This window comes from Centruroides vittatus, unplaced genomic scaffold (genome assembly GCF_030686945.1).
Source record: "Centruroides vittatus isolate TY-2023 unplaced genomic scaffold, ASM3068694v2 contig_564, whole genome shotgun sequence".
Classification (NCBI taxonomy): domain Eukaryota; kingdom Metazoa; phylum Arthropoda; class Arachnida; order Scorpiones; family Buthidae; genus Centruroides; species Centruroides vittatus.
The window spans coordinates 628,736-645,396 of record NW_027122335.1 but is presented as its reverse complement, the minus strand read 5'-3'; the positions used below and the strand labels follow the sequence as shown (position 1 = coordinate 645,396).

Here is a 16,661-nt window from a genome sequence, read left to right as displayed (position 1 = left end):
ATGACTCATCGGAAGTAAAGTTGGAGTTACCAGTGGTGGGGGTTGAATAATTAACATTCTACTATATTACGACAATTCTCGGAAAACGAAATAAAGATCATTTATATTCAAAATATTCAATTTCAATTAGTTTTAATGATTATTATCGTCATATAGAAGATGCGCTTTATTAAATGTTTCAATTTAATCTTCTTTATCGAATGAAATGAAATTAAAATCCCTAATCAAAACTCAATTAAGTGTGTTATAAGACGTTTTAAACCAATTTATTTTTAGTATCTTAAATTCCTGTTTAACAATAAGATTAATGTAGAGTAGAGTTTGGTCGACCTTCAGTTTTTCTGATAAGCCAATGCATTTCCTTCCTTTTTAATGAATTTCATAGTTTTAAGTCGTGCCATACGTTTCCCCGTTAAGTATTACACTCGTTTGCTTTCAAACTCCCCGAAAAGTCCAAAGTTAGAAGATAAATGCTTTAGAAATTTTACTTCAAGCTCCAGAATGGACTCTAAGGATGAAAAATGCAACCAAGCTTCAGGTAAATATAGAAAAAAAAGTTAGTTATATAATAATAATGTAAGGACAAGGCCATTTTTTATAATGTCTTCCAATGAATTTAATTCTTAAAACAATTGTTAAAGTAATTAATTAAATACTAAATCTAAAAATGAATGTATAGAAGAATTTCCATACCTTTACACTCTTACATAACATCATACAATCTATATACATGCCTATTATGTTATATAAATTTGTTTGTTTTAAGTTTAGTGTAGGTGATTTAAAATGTATTTAACATTTAAAATACTGTATAATTTAAATAGAAAATGTTAGTATAATCAAATATAGTGTTACATAATAAGGATAATTTTCTGATTTTAATTTTCACTTCATTTTGTTATGTTCAATGAATTTATTTTTATATATTATTTAAATATTAATCTGTTTGTAAAATTACAGTTGTTTGTGTGAATTAATATCATTAATATCAACAGTTGAGATATAATGTTACTCTGAGTAAAATTTGAGGAATTTATTATTAGTAGTGTATTTTTGAATATTAGAAACAATTTGCATTTTATCTGTGTTAGTTTTGGCTTCGTTTATTAATTTTATTCTGCCATTTGTTGTTATGATTAGTTTTATCTGGTTGAGATCCTGAGTTGTCGGTGTTTCCGAGATCCCGTACTTTGTCGAGATTCTTAAAAATAAATTTTAAATCAAAATGAAAAATTTTTAACTAAAAATGTTAATTTTATACCGAGCAAGTTTTGTTTAAACAATATTGGTACTTTTTAAATTTTTCTCGATTTTTGATATACAAGATCACTTATCAAAATCACTTGATATCATCAAATGACAAGCTTCGAGGTTGTCTTTTTGATGTACAAAGTACCTAAATCTGAAAGTTTTTCTTGTTTTATTCTTAATTCTTTTTAACTGTGAAAAGGAACCCTTCCTAATTAATTTGTGCATGTTAGTCACTTAGGACCCAAACATTTTGAATGCCTAAGGCTATAGCTTAGTTAGCTTATAGGTAAATCCAGTCTTGATAGTGGGAAAAGATTATACTTCTACCTTTTAAACAGTTAGATTATTTTCTTGATTTACCTTATTATACTATTTTTCCATGTATTGACAACTTATCAATAAAATATAAAATTGTTCTTCAATGTGCTTTATTGTTAGCTACGATATATGAAATAAATGAACGTTGATTATAATTTTTGCCGAAATGTATTTTGAAAAGACAATAAACCGTAGTCTATCGGTGATTAAAAGGAATAAAGATATATGAATTAAATTTTTGCCATATAATTTTGTTAATAAGTTTAAAGCTATTTTCAAAGCCATACATTGAGAAGAATATACAAAACTATGATTTTCTTACAAATACTGGTCAACTAATGTTATTACATATTTAAAGTCTGTTTTAAAATATTACATCAATAATTTATGAAAAAGAAAAGCAGTTTCACTACAAAATAATATAAGTACTTTTGTCTTTATTATTGGTTTTGTCAGATATCTTCCTCTCCATTAGGATAAAAATATGTTTTTTCTTCATAAAATGTATAGCAGTGAATTGTTTTTAAATCTGTAATGGATTTATATAAAGAAGACTCAATAATTAGAGTTTATGACAATGATGATCATCAATAGATCTCTATAAAAATTAATTTATATAAATAATTTACTGTTATTGCAATTCGTGTTTAAGATTCTAATGTGCTGATTACATGAAAATAACTAGACTAGATTTTATTAAACATTGTGAACATTTTTTAAAATTAAAATATTGCCATTCTTTGAATTTTAAATCTTACGATGGTTTATAAGATGTACGATTTATATTTTTGCCTTTCATCCAATATTCAAAATTTTGGTGAATTATAAAATCATACAGTATGAAATAATAAGATATTGAAACAGTTTGAAAGAGTATAAAAAATCAAATCTAAACAAATCAAAAGAGCATGGAACAAAATTTAAAGTACTGTATGCACTTGATTAGACCCACAGGTTTAAATTAATCTGTGGGTCTAATCGAATGCAGCTGGAATGTGGGCTTAAATAAACCCACATTCCAGTTTCATTAAAAAAAAAAAAACCCACATTGGTTTATTCTAATCAAATTTTCTAATCTATTGACTACTGTAAACAACCTATTCAAAATTGTAATTATGTAAATTATTGTGTCACATTTCTTGTCCATGTTACTTTTTTAGAATTATTTTTTATTATTATTTAATGACCTTTGTGGCTACTCACACCAACACACACAACTTTTGAAAAAATAAACCGACTGATTCAAATATCCCTTTAGGCTTGAATAAACCAACACTCCAAATAGACTTTAGATCCACTTTGAATCTATTTTTTTTATTCAATTTTATTCAATTCAAGTGTTTAAATTACATACATTTAAATTAAAATGAAGAAACAGCAGTAACATTGAAAGTTAACTATGAATCTGATGCTTTAGTATAAATTTCTGTACAGGGAAATTTTGAGCTCTGTATGTATGTATTTTCCCAAAATTTTAGATAATAGGTTTCATACATTTCTATATATATGATATATCATAAATTCTTTTAATGTGTTTTTACATACTGTTGTAAATTCTTGCAACTTAGAAATGGCCACAAAAAACTATTATCTACTTATGTGCCATCTGTAACATGTCTTTTTAAACAAAATGATCTAGAAGTGTAACTTATTTGCTAGATTCATAATGGTGTTTAATTATTTTATCATCATCATTTTCTTTTGTCTTTGCTTTCTCCCATGTTTGTATGGAGTCAGAATTCCCCTCTTTAATCTGTCTTCTCTGCTTCTTTCTATCTGGGGCATCTTCTCTCCAGAGTGTTTAATTAATCTATGTTTAGGATTTTAAAAACTGGTGAACATAATTACTACAAAAATAGATTAGATTGTATACGCATAAAGTGCTATTATACAAGATGTTTGAAAAGTTATGGTAAAAATTTCAACAGAAAAGGATCTTATCAAAATAAGTAAATTTTTATAAAAATGGGTCTGTAAATCAATCATTTCAAAGACACATAATATTTTCAGTTATAACTCACAATGTTAATGGAAACTCTTACAAAGAAAAATTATGAAATTGCTAAACATAAACTGAAATAGTTATGATTTATAATTACGAATTCAGTCATCTGGATCTCGTGATAACAATAACAGTTGTACAAAGTGTAGATACTTACTTGTATATGTATGTATGACTGTAATAATTAATATATTATTCAATTATTGCATTATTTCCAAGTTTTTTGCAGAGAATTTTATTACAGAAGCTGCTTGAAATGCTGTCTTTATGTCTGAATGCCAAATTGTATAACACATTTGACATTGAAGATTGCAACTGAAAATACACTTGATCTCAAAATTGGTTGATTTGTCAACTGATTTTTAATAGGATATTTTATTTATTTTGAGCTCTGGGGCCATCCATTAATTATGTATAGTTTTTGGCTGCAATTTGAAAAAACTGTAGACCTATAAATTCCAACTATCATCTCTCCTTAATCTGGAGAAGTGTTAGATAAATGAAATTCAGATATGGAAAGCATAGGAGCAGAGGCCCTGATTAACTATATATGAACTTCCAATGCAAACTAGAAGTTATTTTAATTCAAAAATTTTTCCCTGAAAGGAGTTGGATATATAACTGGTACAGTACTGTACAACTCAATTGCTAATGGAAAAGTAGGCCTATTACGTACAGGGGGAAGATACTACAGTACTAATTTGAGATGGAGAGCATATATTTTAATTAAATAAATTAAAAATATGATTAAAAATTGCAGCCTGGCATTGTGATGATGTCACAATATATAATTGCTTGTTGTTATAGTTTTGTTTTATACAGTGATTTATACTAGGTAGTTTATTAGTATTAATTATATAGCATTTTTTATGTAATATATTCAAATATAGTTTTTAAAACATTTTTGATCTCCTCTCTCTGTGTACTGTGGTATACTTTTGGCAAACTCCTCCTTTTTAGTTACATGTACAATACAATAGCAGTGGCATGCCATCCATGGACGCTGTGGAAGCACCACTTTCCTTGTATTTTCTAAAATATAAATACATATTGTGCAATTATTTTCATATTTTAATGTACTTTGAATTAATTAAAATTAATATTTTATTATAACTGCATTATATATTTTATTACAAATTTCTATACATGTAAAAAACAATGATAAGATTGCTATTGTATATTCGATATAAATTTATATATGTATATTCCTAATGGAAACGCTGTATTATCGAATATGGGACAGCTTCCACGGGGAAAATATTTGAATTGTGTAAAGCAGTCAGATTATACTCATTTGGGTATGCACTTTACAGAGCACCAACCTCACACAGTTTAACTCATGGATGCTACAGACCAAAATATCATATAACACTTCCAATGATTCTATCCAGTACAGGTTCCCTATCATCAAATGCCACCGCACACCACTGTATAATAGTTTATGGACCCTCTGACATTGAAACAATGGCTTAAAAAATATTTGCAGAACTTTTTTAACTGATAGTTTATTCATATGACTAATAAGTAGGCTTAAAAGACAAATGTACATGCCACAGATACCACTAAAAAGTCCATGTAGACAATGCTTCATCCCTTTCTGTCCATTGTACATAATGGTGTACTTTTTGTAACTACCCGTTCCCCTTAAGCTGTATACATGTAATTAATGAACGGTACCTCTTATCCTTAAAAGTTTTTGTATAACTTTTTAAACATTTTGTGTAAAACAACTTCAACTAAATTATTATAACACAACCATAAACTGACTTGATTACAAAATCACTTACATTCACCTGTTTTTGATTATTTTTAATGATCTAAAACATTTGCATTTTGAAGAACTAAATCTTGCTGATTTAAAAAGGTGAATGTAGGTGATTTTTCTAAATTATTATATTTGAAAACAAGATGATGATTCTTTCTTCATGAGTTGTACAATTAGTATAATAAACTAGAAAAACATTTTTCAGAAAGAAATGTTTGCTCATTTTCTACAATGAATACTTTGATCTTATATTTTGATAAAGTGATGATAATAAAAAATATTTACAAATATTAAGAAAATAATTACCAATTTAATGAAGACATAGTATAAGATCGTAATAAAATATTTTCATTCAAGTGGTGAATTCCTCGTTTTTAATGTGACTACCTGATAATTCACCGGCTGTTAGTTGGTGAATTATCCAGAAATAAATTTGTACAATTACATGAAATAAAATGTGATTTCTGCTTTAATACTGAATTATTTTAATGAAAATGAAATACACACAAATTTACTAGAAAACTCGACAATATGAAATAATTATTAAAACTAAAGGAAAATGCATTGTTTAATAAGTATCAATTTGTAATATATATTGTAATAAATGTTTAAATACTGGTGATAGAATTGTACTTCTAATTTTAATCAATAACTAAGATAGTTAATATTATTCCTATAATCTGTTTTTCTAGTAATTAATAAATATACGATGAAGAAGATAGCTTCATTAAATTAATAACAACTCTAATTTTAATAATTCATAATTCTAAAATAAATGTATGCCATTAATTAATGTGCTATTGTAGATCATAATAATAAATTTAATAATTCCAATTATTTTTAAAATTATATTACAGAAAATGAAACCGACCATGCTAAAATAAAACTGTCAGAAGAGGAATGGAAAAGAAAATTAACCCCCGAGCAATATTACGTATGTCGCCAGAAAGGAACCGAACCCGTGAGTATAATATTTACAAATATAAAAAATAGTGCATATAATTAAAACTAATATTGATAAAAAATAAGTTTGATCCCTCCATAATTAAATCAGAAATCAAATTCTCTGTTTAAACTTCTTAAGAAAGCATGTCTTCAAAAAGTTTCAGTGAATTATTTTTGAGGAATTCATATCTCCACCATTAAAATTATTAAAAGTTAGCATAAAATTGGATTTTATTAAATTCGAAAGTCTGATTTAAAAATGTAGACTTTTAGAAAGTTATTAATACAGTATTTTAAATAAAATTTTATCTGATTTTTCTAGTAAGCAAATCAATTCCATTGTATGTGCTAATTTCTAATTCTTTTGAGATAATGATATTTATGTGTTCAGAAATTTTGTTTTATTACAGTATTTTGACTTGTTAACAGAATTGATTAATAGTTATTGAAAAAGAAATATCTAATTCTGAAGATTTTGAAATCAAAATTTAGTTGTTTTGGTTTTTGAAATTGTTTTATTGAAGTAAAAATTAAATTAATTAATATTTCAAATCAAATGTTTTTACTTCAGTATTTTTTATGCAATATTAATCAATAATTCCATGTCATATGTAAAATATTTGCGATAACTATTAATGATTTATACTATGATTTTAACTATTAATCAACAGGTATGTAATTGATATGTATGTTTAGCATTTCATATCATTTTAATGAGTTTGAAAATAATATAACTTATTTCTAATACTGCAACTCTTTGAATTTTGAAAATTTACAATAGTAGTAAATAATAATGATTACCATAAATGTTTTACAGACAGTCTGTAAGCTAAAGTATACTATTTCTTGCATACATTCTTGCTAATCAGATTTGCAAATTTAGTATTGAATTAAATTTAAATAAAAGATTGTGTGGCGTCTTTTTTATTTTTTTTCAATAATTTTATTAGATTATGTTACAAAATCAAATTTACATTTACATAATAATAAACAATTACAAATTATAAACTTGGCCATTATCAAAATTTATACATAAAAATTGTAGAACTAAAATTATGGTTCCTAAAATGAAGTAGCTCTTACTCTAACACTTTTCTTTATAGTCTGTTGTTGAAATAATTCAGACACTTCAATCCTTCCTGCATCTAAATCTCTGCTGATACATTAAACACTAATAATTTTTACATAATAGTAAATAAATAAAAATTGTAAATGTGGCCTTTGTGAAAATTTTAATTCTACAATTTATTATACAATTTTTATATGAAATCAAAATTTTCAATTATGTTAATAAAATTCTTACTTTGATTATAATCATTTAAGGATTTAATATTAAAATTTACAATATACAATTTTAAATTAATAAAGTGAGTATTGTATTAATTTGGATGGATTTAAAATTATACAATCTAACAGAACAATTTATCTTAGATTTTTTAATATACATTTAATATATTCAATTTTTTCTATTTATCGAGATATAATAAAATTTTATTGTAATTAAATATCATAATACAATAAATTGCATGATGATTATTACAAAACTATATCATCAGAACTTGAATATGGATAGATTTTTAGTAATTATAAAACTTGTGTACATAACAGTATTATTCTGATTTTTTTCACAACAGATTTCTTTCATTAAAGGACAGTTTAAATTAATAGAAATTAGTGTTGAAACTTCATTCACTGAATCTGATTTTCAGCTATTTAAAAATTTGGGTTAATGTTACCCTTGGTGCCAAGATGGCAGCTCGCCTCTTATTCCAGCAAGGAAACAGTGGGACGCACGTTCTAACCTAACCTAACCTATTCTAATAATTTGGTTGCTAATAATTATGGTAATTTATTAGAATAGGTTAGGTTAGGTTAGAACGTGTATCCCATTGTTTCCTTGCTGGAATCAGAGACAAGCCGCCATCTTGGCACCAAGGGTAACATTAACCAAAATTTGTTTTTACAAGTTAACAAGTTTTTAAATATTTTACACTAAATTAATTAATGTAAAATATAATATAGCTTAACTATTACTCTTTTAATAACTTATTTTTAAATATAGAATAACAATACTAATTATTACTACTGTAAAATTAGTGCTTCTTTTAAAAAACAGAATAAGTGTCCTGGAATTCTTAAATGGAAACATTTATTTCAGGCATTATCAAGGATACGAGTTTGATATCATTCTTTGCCATTTAATCATTACATACAAAGCCATACATTTAATTTGATTTTTTTAAGATTTGATTTTCCAATGGTCTTCTTGAGATATTAATTTTTTATTTTGTTTTTTATAGCCTTTTACTGGTGAGTACAATCATCATAATGAGGAAGGAACTTACATTTGTGTTTGCTGTGGAGTAGAATTATTTAGGTATAATATAATATCTTCATATATAAATTAATCTTATAATTAATATTATATTGATATAAAATTGATTCTTGTTTGAAAATTTCAAAAATATTCGTCTGAAGAAAGGTTTTTAATTAAGAAGAAAATATCTTTTAGAATTAAATATTAATTATATTAAGAGGTTTTGCTCAGAAAATGTCCTTTTTGTCCAGAGAAACAAGATCAAAATCAAAATCATATTCTTCAAACAAACTTATATACTGTAATTATTAAAATATAGTTTGTCTCTGTGCTCTTTTAGCAATATTAAATTTTGAATTTCGGAAACAATAGAAATACAGTACTGTCAAACTTCCTTGAAATTCTTGATAATTTAAATTTCGAGTTTTTTCTCAACTCAACTGCTTTAGACTCAATGTAGATCAGAGATCACATTTTAATAACTTGATATTTAAGATCCAGAGACTTTATTTCGTATCTAATTTTGTAAGCTTTATTTTTGTATTTTCAAGATGGATGATATCATAAAATTGGCATTGTATAGAATTATGCCTCTGCAAGATACAAAATTCAAATTTTTAAGGATGTTTTATACCTAAAATAACAATTTTATTCTTTGTGCTTTAAAATTGTTACTTTTTAAATTTTGAAAGTTTAAAAATGTAATGAACATATTTGTAATTTGACACTACCGAATTATTGGCCAATTAAATTTATGGATTAGTCTATATGTATCTCCTTATTTGGATCTAAACATTCACACTATGAAGTTTAATTGCATATTGACATTTTTATAACTGACGATCAATACATTAACTGGTCACTATTTTCATTCCTAACTAGATAGAAATGATGAACAAGAGAAAAAGATTTTGTTGATAATATCAATAGAAAAGGTATTTTATCATAAAGCCTTGGAAGATAGCAAAAAGAAACCTGATAGTAATAAAGATCATACTTGCACAGAGCTTGCAAAATATGCTTTGGTAGATGGATATACTCCACATTACAAGGATGTTACATTGTTAGAGTATCTGACATAAAACAAATCTTTATTTGGGAAATGTTATTGGATAATCTTGCAAACTTACTGTCTTCACTGCAATTATGCAAACTAACACTCTCACACACGTACAAGAAAGACATCGGCCATACAGGGAGGGGTTAGCCGGCACAAAAGAGGGTAAGGGAACGAGGAGGGGGAGAAGGAGATAGAGGGTACTGTAGCCGTATGTATGCCGTTCAGAGGGATCCTACCTTTCTCTACTGTCTGTTTGATGTTGGCATGCAGTTTTTAGGCTGCAAGGTCGTAACTCTCTCACACAGGAAGACAAGTTCACTAGAAATTTATGTGGTGGTTAAATATTTTACATTTCTTTATAATACTAACAATTAAAAGATAGTAATTGATTGTTTCAATTTTTCACTTGGCATGTGAGAATTTTAAAATTTGAAGTGTTCTAAATATTTTGTGTATGTCAAAAGCATTTGAGTTCTTTATGAAGTGTTTGATGATGATAATTTACTAAGAATAAATTGTTTCTTAACTAATTATCTTTATATTGGTGTAGTCCTAGTCCGTCTTTATTTTGTTTAACATGTTTATACAGTAAATCTCTTGTGGTTTTTAATAGTCCTGAAATATCAACAATTGACTTTTTCACAAATCTTTAAAGATTTTTGTAATTTTGCAAAATTCAGTAAATTATATGCAATCTGAACACTTCCAATGTTGATGATGATGATGATAATCTGAATAAAGTCATGCACTAACATTACTGTTATGAAGGTTTTTCAAACACATCATTGCACAAAATCAACATTTATGAGGATTCATATACTATATATATTGTGAACTAACAAATATAGTCAATAAATAAATTATTTTATAGCTTGAACTGTTAAAAACTTGTTTAATACAAAAGAACAAACAAAAAAAAACTTGTGCATGATTTATATATTGAGCCCGACATTAAAACTCAAGAGATCCCTTAGATTAATAACATCTGGGATATAGGATTGACATAGTCATGTAAAATTTAACTTTTGGCTTAAGGATTCCTGAATTAAAATGTCAAACATTTCCTACACCGATCCTTGTACCAAAATTAACCACTTACTTGAAGATTCCTTGCTGTCATCTCTTGATCTCACATTAAACGGAACAAAAATATTACAAGTGCCTGATTATCATCTAGTGAAAAATATATTTTAATTGTTAACTTTGAATATCAATGAATAGGAAAAACTTAAAAATTCGGTATTGATCTTAGTCAATACCAAATTTTAAGAATTAAAGGAGAGACTATAAATTATGAAATCTTCCAGTCTAATGATTTGAAGATTAGAATTTTCAAAATGGTAAAAACATGATTTTACCATTTTTCCTGTATCATTAAACTGTACTATAACAATTAGTCAAATCTTCAAGCTTTTAATAAGTAGTAGTAGTATTCTTTGAAATTTGTATTGTTAAATAATTGTATGTAATATTTGATCATCATTGATGATTGAAATTTTCAGTTCTGATACCAAATATGATTCTGGTTGTGGATGGCCAGCTTTTCATACTGCTCATGGTGCTAAATCTGGTGACGAATGCCAAGCCAACGTGGTCAGAAAACCCGATAATTCTCTTGGACGAAAGCGTACCGAAGTACTTTGTAAACAGGTGATTTTAAATAATTTTGTTGTTGTTTTAACTTAATTTTTACACTATTATAGTTAGAAAGTCTATTGCATAGTAAGACCTATGAATATTTTACAATTCTAATTGAAAATCAGGTCTAAAAGCTGAAATAGATATTTTTGCTATTTCTTGTTATTTCATTTGTTTAATTTGTAAAAACTTAAATTTTGCAATGAACTGTTTCCTTGATTCAATGTTATACCTTTAGAGATTGCAATATCAGTTTTTTGATATTTTTCTAATTTTGAAAATAAGTTTAAATTATTAAAAGGGTAAGTATGTTTTGTATAACAATTGTCACATAATTATATTTTAATTAAATTTACTTTTTTTAATTAAATTATATATAAAAATATTGAGAGATGATTATTTTCTCAGTTCTGCATTAACTGAATACCATTGCATTTTTCATTTTTTTTTCTTTTGTTTATTATTGCAATGGCATAGACAGCATATCATAGGAATAAGAAACGATAAGAAAACCTATAAATGATACTGTTATGTAGTGTAAAGTTTAATTTAGAAGTTTTTGAGTTGAAACAATAGTCTAAATACAGTGGCGTGCCGTCCTTAGAAATGGTGGAAGCGCCGCTTCCTTTGTATTTTCTAAAATATAAATACATATTGTGCAATTATTTTCACATTTGAACGTACTTTGAATTACTTAAAATTAATATTTTATTATAAGTGCATTGTGTATCTTACTACAAATTTCTATACTATACGTGAAAAAAATGATAAGATTGGTGTAGTATATTTGAATATAAATTCATATATGGATATTCCCAATGGGTGTAAAGCAGCCAGATTATAGGCATTCACACATGTGCTTTACAGAGAACCAACACCTCACACAGTTTAGCTGGTGGAAGCTAGTCAGTCAGTCAGTCAAAATAATCTTTATTGTCTGACACCACTGAGCATAGCCAGGCAGAAATACAGAAAAATACATAGTAGATACATGCTGTTGGTCATACAAGGGGTAAAATAAAATAAATAAGAATAAAAATTAAATAAAAGACTAAAAATTAGAAGAATCAAAATAAAAGTAAACTATAACTAAAGTAACATTGTTGTACATCAAAGCCGACATGCTGTTATAGCATAGCAAAGCATGTAAATACATTAGCACCAAGGCTAGAGTGAACCAGATCACTAGAGAGCAGGTCGACGGATCCCACATCTAATAGAGTTGCTGTTCCTTTGTAAGAACAAATCAGGCTTTACTGGCCAGTCTATATTGCTCATATTGGCATTGATGCCTGATGTCATCCAGCATAGGGCAGTTGTATAAATAGTGCATGACACTGACAGCAGTCAGAATTAGAGTGGTGAAACCTTTTCAGGTAAACACAAAAGTGTCAGTGTTCTGTCAAAAATTGGGATAAATCGTGTGGGTTGAATCCATTTGCTGTGAACACATTCCTTAACAAGAAGTTTTATCCCAAAGGTCACGTGCTGTTATGGGATCTTGTCCCAATTCAGCTGCCAGGTCTCTAAGGCATTGTTCTAGATAAGGTATTTAAGTCTTGACTTAGGAATGAGATTGTAGGCAGGAGTATCATCAGGATTAGGCAAAAAGTTGTAAGTTTCCATGGACACCTGTCCTAAAACAAATGTTATACAATCTATTAAGTTTAACATATGTAGATTTTTACAGCTGTGATGAGAAATGTTTAAAATGTACAACCCTGTTGCATCCTTTGAGGTATACTAGTGATGCAACAAAAGAGGCATTTGACATTGACCAGTATCAGCACCCTTGGGATTTGGCAGCCTGCATGCATGCACGCACGCACTGCACACCGTCTCTGATTCTATCCATTAGCCACTAGAATTTGTGCTATTGCTTCAGCAATGTCTCCTATACCACTTTCTACCGGAATTTACTAATTGTCTTTTCAAAATTTTGTTCCGTGCATTCCATCACGTACGTACATAAACAGTGTCACAATTCACCAAGTGCAAATCAGCAAATTCGTACAATTTTTGTTTATTTTGAACAATCCGGATAATCGAGGTTCTACTGTATTATTAAAAGAGAAAGACCAATGCCTAAATTAAATATAAATATTTCAACAAAAAAATTTGTTAGACATTTTTTGCATTTTTATGCATCCACAAATTTTATCATGAAATTGTTTTGTGGCCTGGCCTACTGTTTACAAATGAAATTAGTGTGTGAAATAAGAATGGCTTTGACAATTTAAATAATTTGAGTAAAGCTGGCAAGACACGAAAATCATAAATGTCATATCGATTCTTTTGTAAAATTGAAGCAATTTGGAAATAAAAGCAGAATAGAATTTAACATTAGTAAATAATATAAAATAATTATCTTGTTATAATTTTCAATATTTAACATCTATTAGCTGTAACTATTTTTTATCAAAGCATGAATTGGCATTTAGAGCACATTGAATCTAATAACAGAGGTAAGTATGTCAGATAATCTATTAAAAATACATTTAGAGAAGTCTACGGTTTTTACCGGCTTATCGAATGGACCCCAGACCATCACTGATGTGCAATTAACTGATCGCCCCTAGAAGTCGGCTTCTTACAGAAACAGCTTCCCTATCATCAAATGTCACGGCACGCCACTGTCTAAATACCACATTCCTTCACTTATATGGTATACTTCGTACACGTACCAGTATTTATTAGTGAATTTGCAATTGTAAAAAATGGAATTTGAAGGAAATCAAAAAAGTAATGCACTTAATTCAGTTTAGTATTTTGCACCTGAGAGAGAAAGAATATGCATGTGCCAAAATAATTAAAACTGCAGGAAGATTTACTAGAAGTATGCACTTTCTGTAAATGAGCACACAGTTGACTTGTATAAAAGAGGGTTAGAATCAGAAGCAAGCAAATGAAAAACCCAAGTGTTCAAGTTTAAAATTGAAAGTGACCAATTATTATTTTCCTCCAGAATTGAGTCAAAGTTTCAGATCAAGAATTATCCCATCAAAAACTAAAGATGGGCTTACCCTTCAGTGTATTTTGAATGTCTGAAGATCTTCACACGTTACAAACACAAGGTTTTACATCTAGCACAATAAGGAAAATGAAGATTACAGTGAATCTCTTTGCTCTATAATATTCCATGAAATTGTCCATAGGAAAAGATTCAGCCTTATTACTTTTTTTCAAGTGTATTTGCCAAATGTATGAATATATTCTTTTGTTTTTATTTCTGTTGTCACAGATAGTGCTTCAGTAATGACAAAAGTAGAGAAAGTTGATTTAATTTAATGTACACAAATTTATGCTTTGCACATGAAGTGATGTTTCTTATATAAAATATCCATGTCATATGCACAAGTGAAACTGGAACCAAAACTACATTAGCATTGTCTCTAAAACAGGCAACATACTGGAGAGTCAATTTCATAGTTCAGTCCTTCCTGTATCATTCCATCATCACAAGGTTCAAGAATGCTGTAACGAAGCCAATAATGAACTCTGCCATCCAGAAATTTTTGCCTTAAAAAGAAAAAAAAAAAAAGCTTATTTATAGTTGGTACTCCAAATTTTCATTATCCCCAAAAGGAATGTTATGAATCTAAGCTCCCTATAAAAGTGTTATTTTTTGGGATCACATTGACCTGAAGTAACAAAATTCACTAATTCTGTATTCAGAAAACCATTAGTTTAAACTAGTCATTAATATATTTCACTCAATTCAAGTTGCAAAAGGTAAGAAAAATCTGAATACTGGTATTGCAATCTCTATACCATGCATACTCTATTTACATCAACTAACCAAGACTTGTTTGTCTGTAGTTTGCATTCTACTTAAATTTTCATTCAAATAAATCTAAAACTATCATCATTTTTTTCTTCCTTGAATTGTCTTAACTTTTATTTAAAATTTTACACTTTAATCTATTCTCATATAACTACAATTTGAAATATATATTTATGCAGACACTATTTTTCTATGTATGTAAAGTGAAGTACAGTGGAACCTCGCTTAACGAGCATAATTCATTCCAGAGTCTTACTCGTAATGCGAAACACTCATTAAGCGAAACAATTTTTCCCACAGAAATTAATGTAAAATGCAATAATGCATTCCATGCCGAAAAAATGCTCAAATGTTTTATGTATAACGTTTATCCAAAACAAAATTGTACAATATACACTGTTAAAGAGCGTGAATCATCATCATCTTTTCTTCTAGCACGGAATGAATCATCCTGGAATGAGAATTCGATTTGCAGAAACAAAAAAAAAAAAAAAAATCATCACAGCTAATATGTTTGATAAACACTCCAAACGACATGCCAAATTCTTGGGTTATGTAAAGGCTATAATTAAATATTAGAAATTAATTAATTTGAATAGAGGTAGGCAGTTATGTTTCCATCTCGTATTAAATTTAATAATTATAAATAGTTAATTTGGAGTCGGTCATTAAATTTAATGACCCAAGAATTTGGCATATCGTTTGGCATGTTTATAAGTAATATGTGTGAACACAAGTTTAAAAAAAATGTGATCACAAGCAACACTAAGATGCTAGCGGAAGGAATGCTAAACAGACTGATGGAGCATGCCACATGTGCACAATTCAGGACTTCCCCTCTCCTCGTTAAGCGAGGCAAATTTTTACAATTTGTTTTGCTCGTTATGCAAGGTTCCACTGTATATTTTAACAAAGATCACCGTGTCAAAATTACTTTGCATGTTAAAGTTTATACTATAATCATCATTTATTTTGTATTGTGTATGGTTGGATGACATTTTGATTATTTTTTCTTTATAAAATATACATTATTATATCTTGAGTAATGAAGATTGTCACACTGTAATTAGAATACCATCAACATATTGTGAAGTTCACTGTAGATTAATATAAATCTCAGCACATTCACAGTTTCTTGAAGAAAGAACTATTAACTTCAATTTTTAGCAAAAAATTAATTTTCAGTTTTAGACCATTTAGTATTTTATCATAAAGTTTAAATAATTCTGTTTACAGATGTGTAAATTAATTTTCTAAAATAAATTATTAAACATGACAAACATTTTAAACTCTTCTAGTGCAATGCTCATCTCGGACATGTCTTCAAAGATGGTCCGCAACCGACCGGCGAACGTTTCTGCATCAACAGCGTGGCTTTAAATTTCAAGTCCAAAAAATGAGATGATTGCAATATATTTTGTTATAAGTATATCATGGTTATAATTGTTGATTATTGTTGTTGTTTATAAAAATTTAATAAAGATTAGAAAAATATGTAACTGAACTAAAGATTGTTAAATAAAATATGCTGTGCTACATATTTTTAAAATCCAGCAAAGAGTTGCATAACTTTCCTGGCAA

The 16,661-nt window shown here is 27.7% G+C and overlaps 1 protein-coding gene across 1 annotated transcript; it reads left to right on the top strand.

Moving 5' to 3' along the window:
* Window positions 1-239: 239 nt before the first annotated feature.
* On the top strand, window positions 240-16,638 carry LOC136978955 (peptide methionine sulfoxide reductase MsrB-like). The gene is made up of 5 exons (XM_067274807.1): window positions 240-538; window positions 6,194-6,297; window positions 8,582-8,658; window positions 11,161-11,308; window positions 16,379-16,638. Exons 1-5 carry the CDS (start codon window positions 373-375, stop codon window positions 16,478-16,480), a joined length of 597 nt encoding a protein of 198 aa, XP_067130908.1. The 5' UTR covers window positions 240-372; the 3' UTR covers window positions 16,481-16,638.
* The last annotated feature ends 23 nt before the right edge of the window (window positions 16,639-16,661 follow it).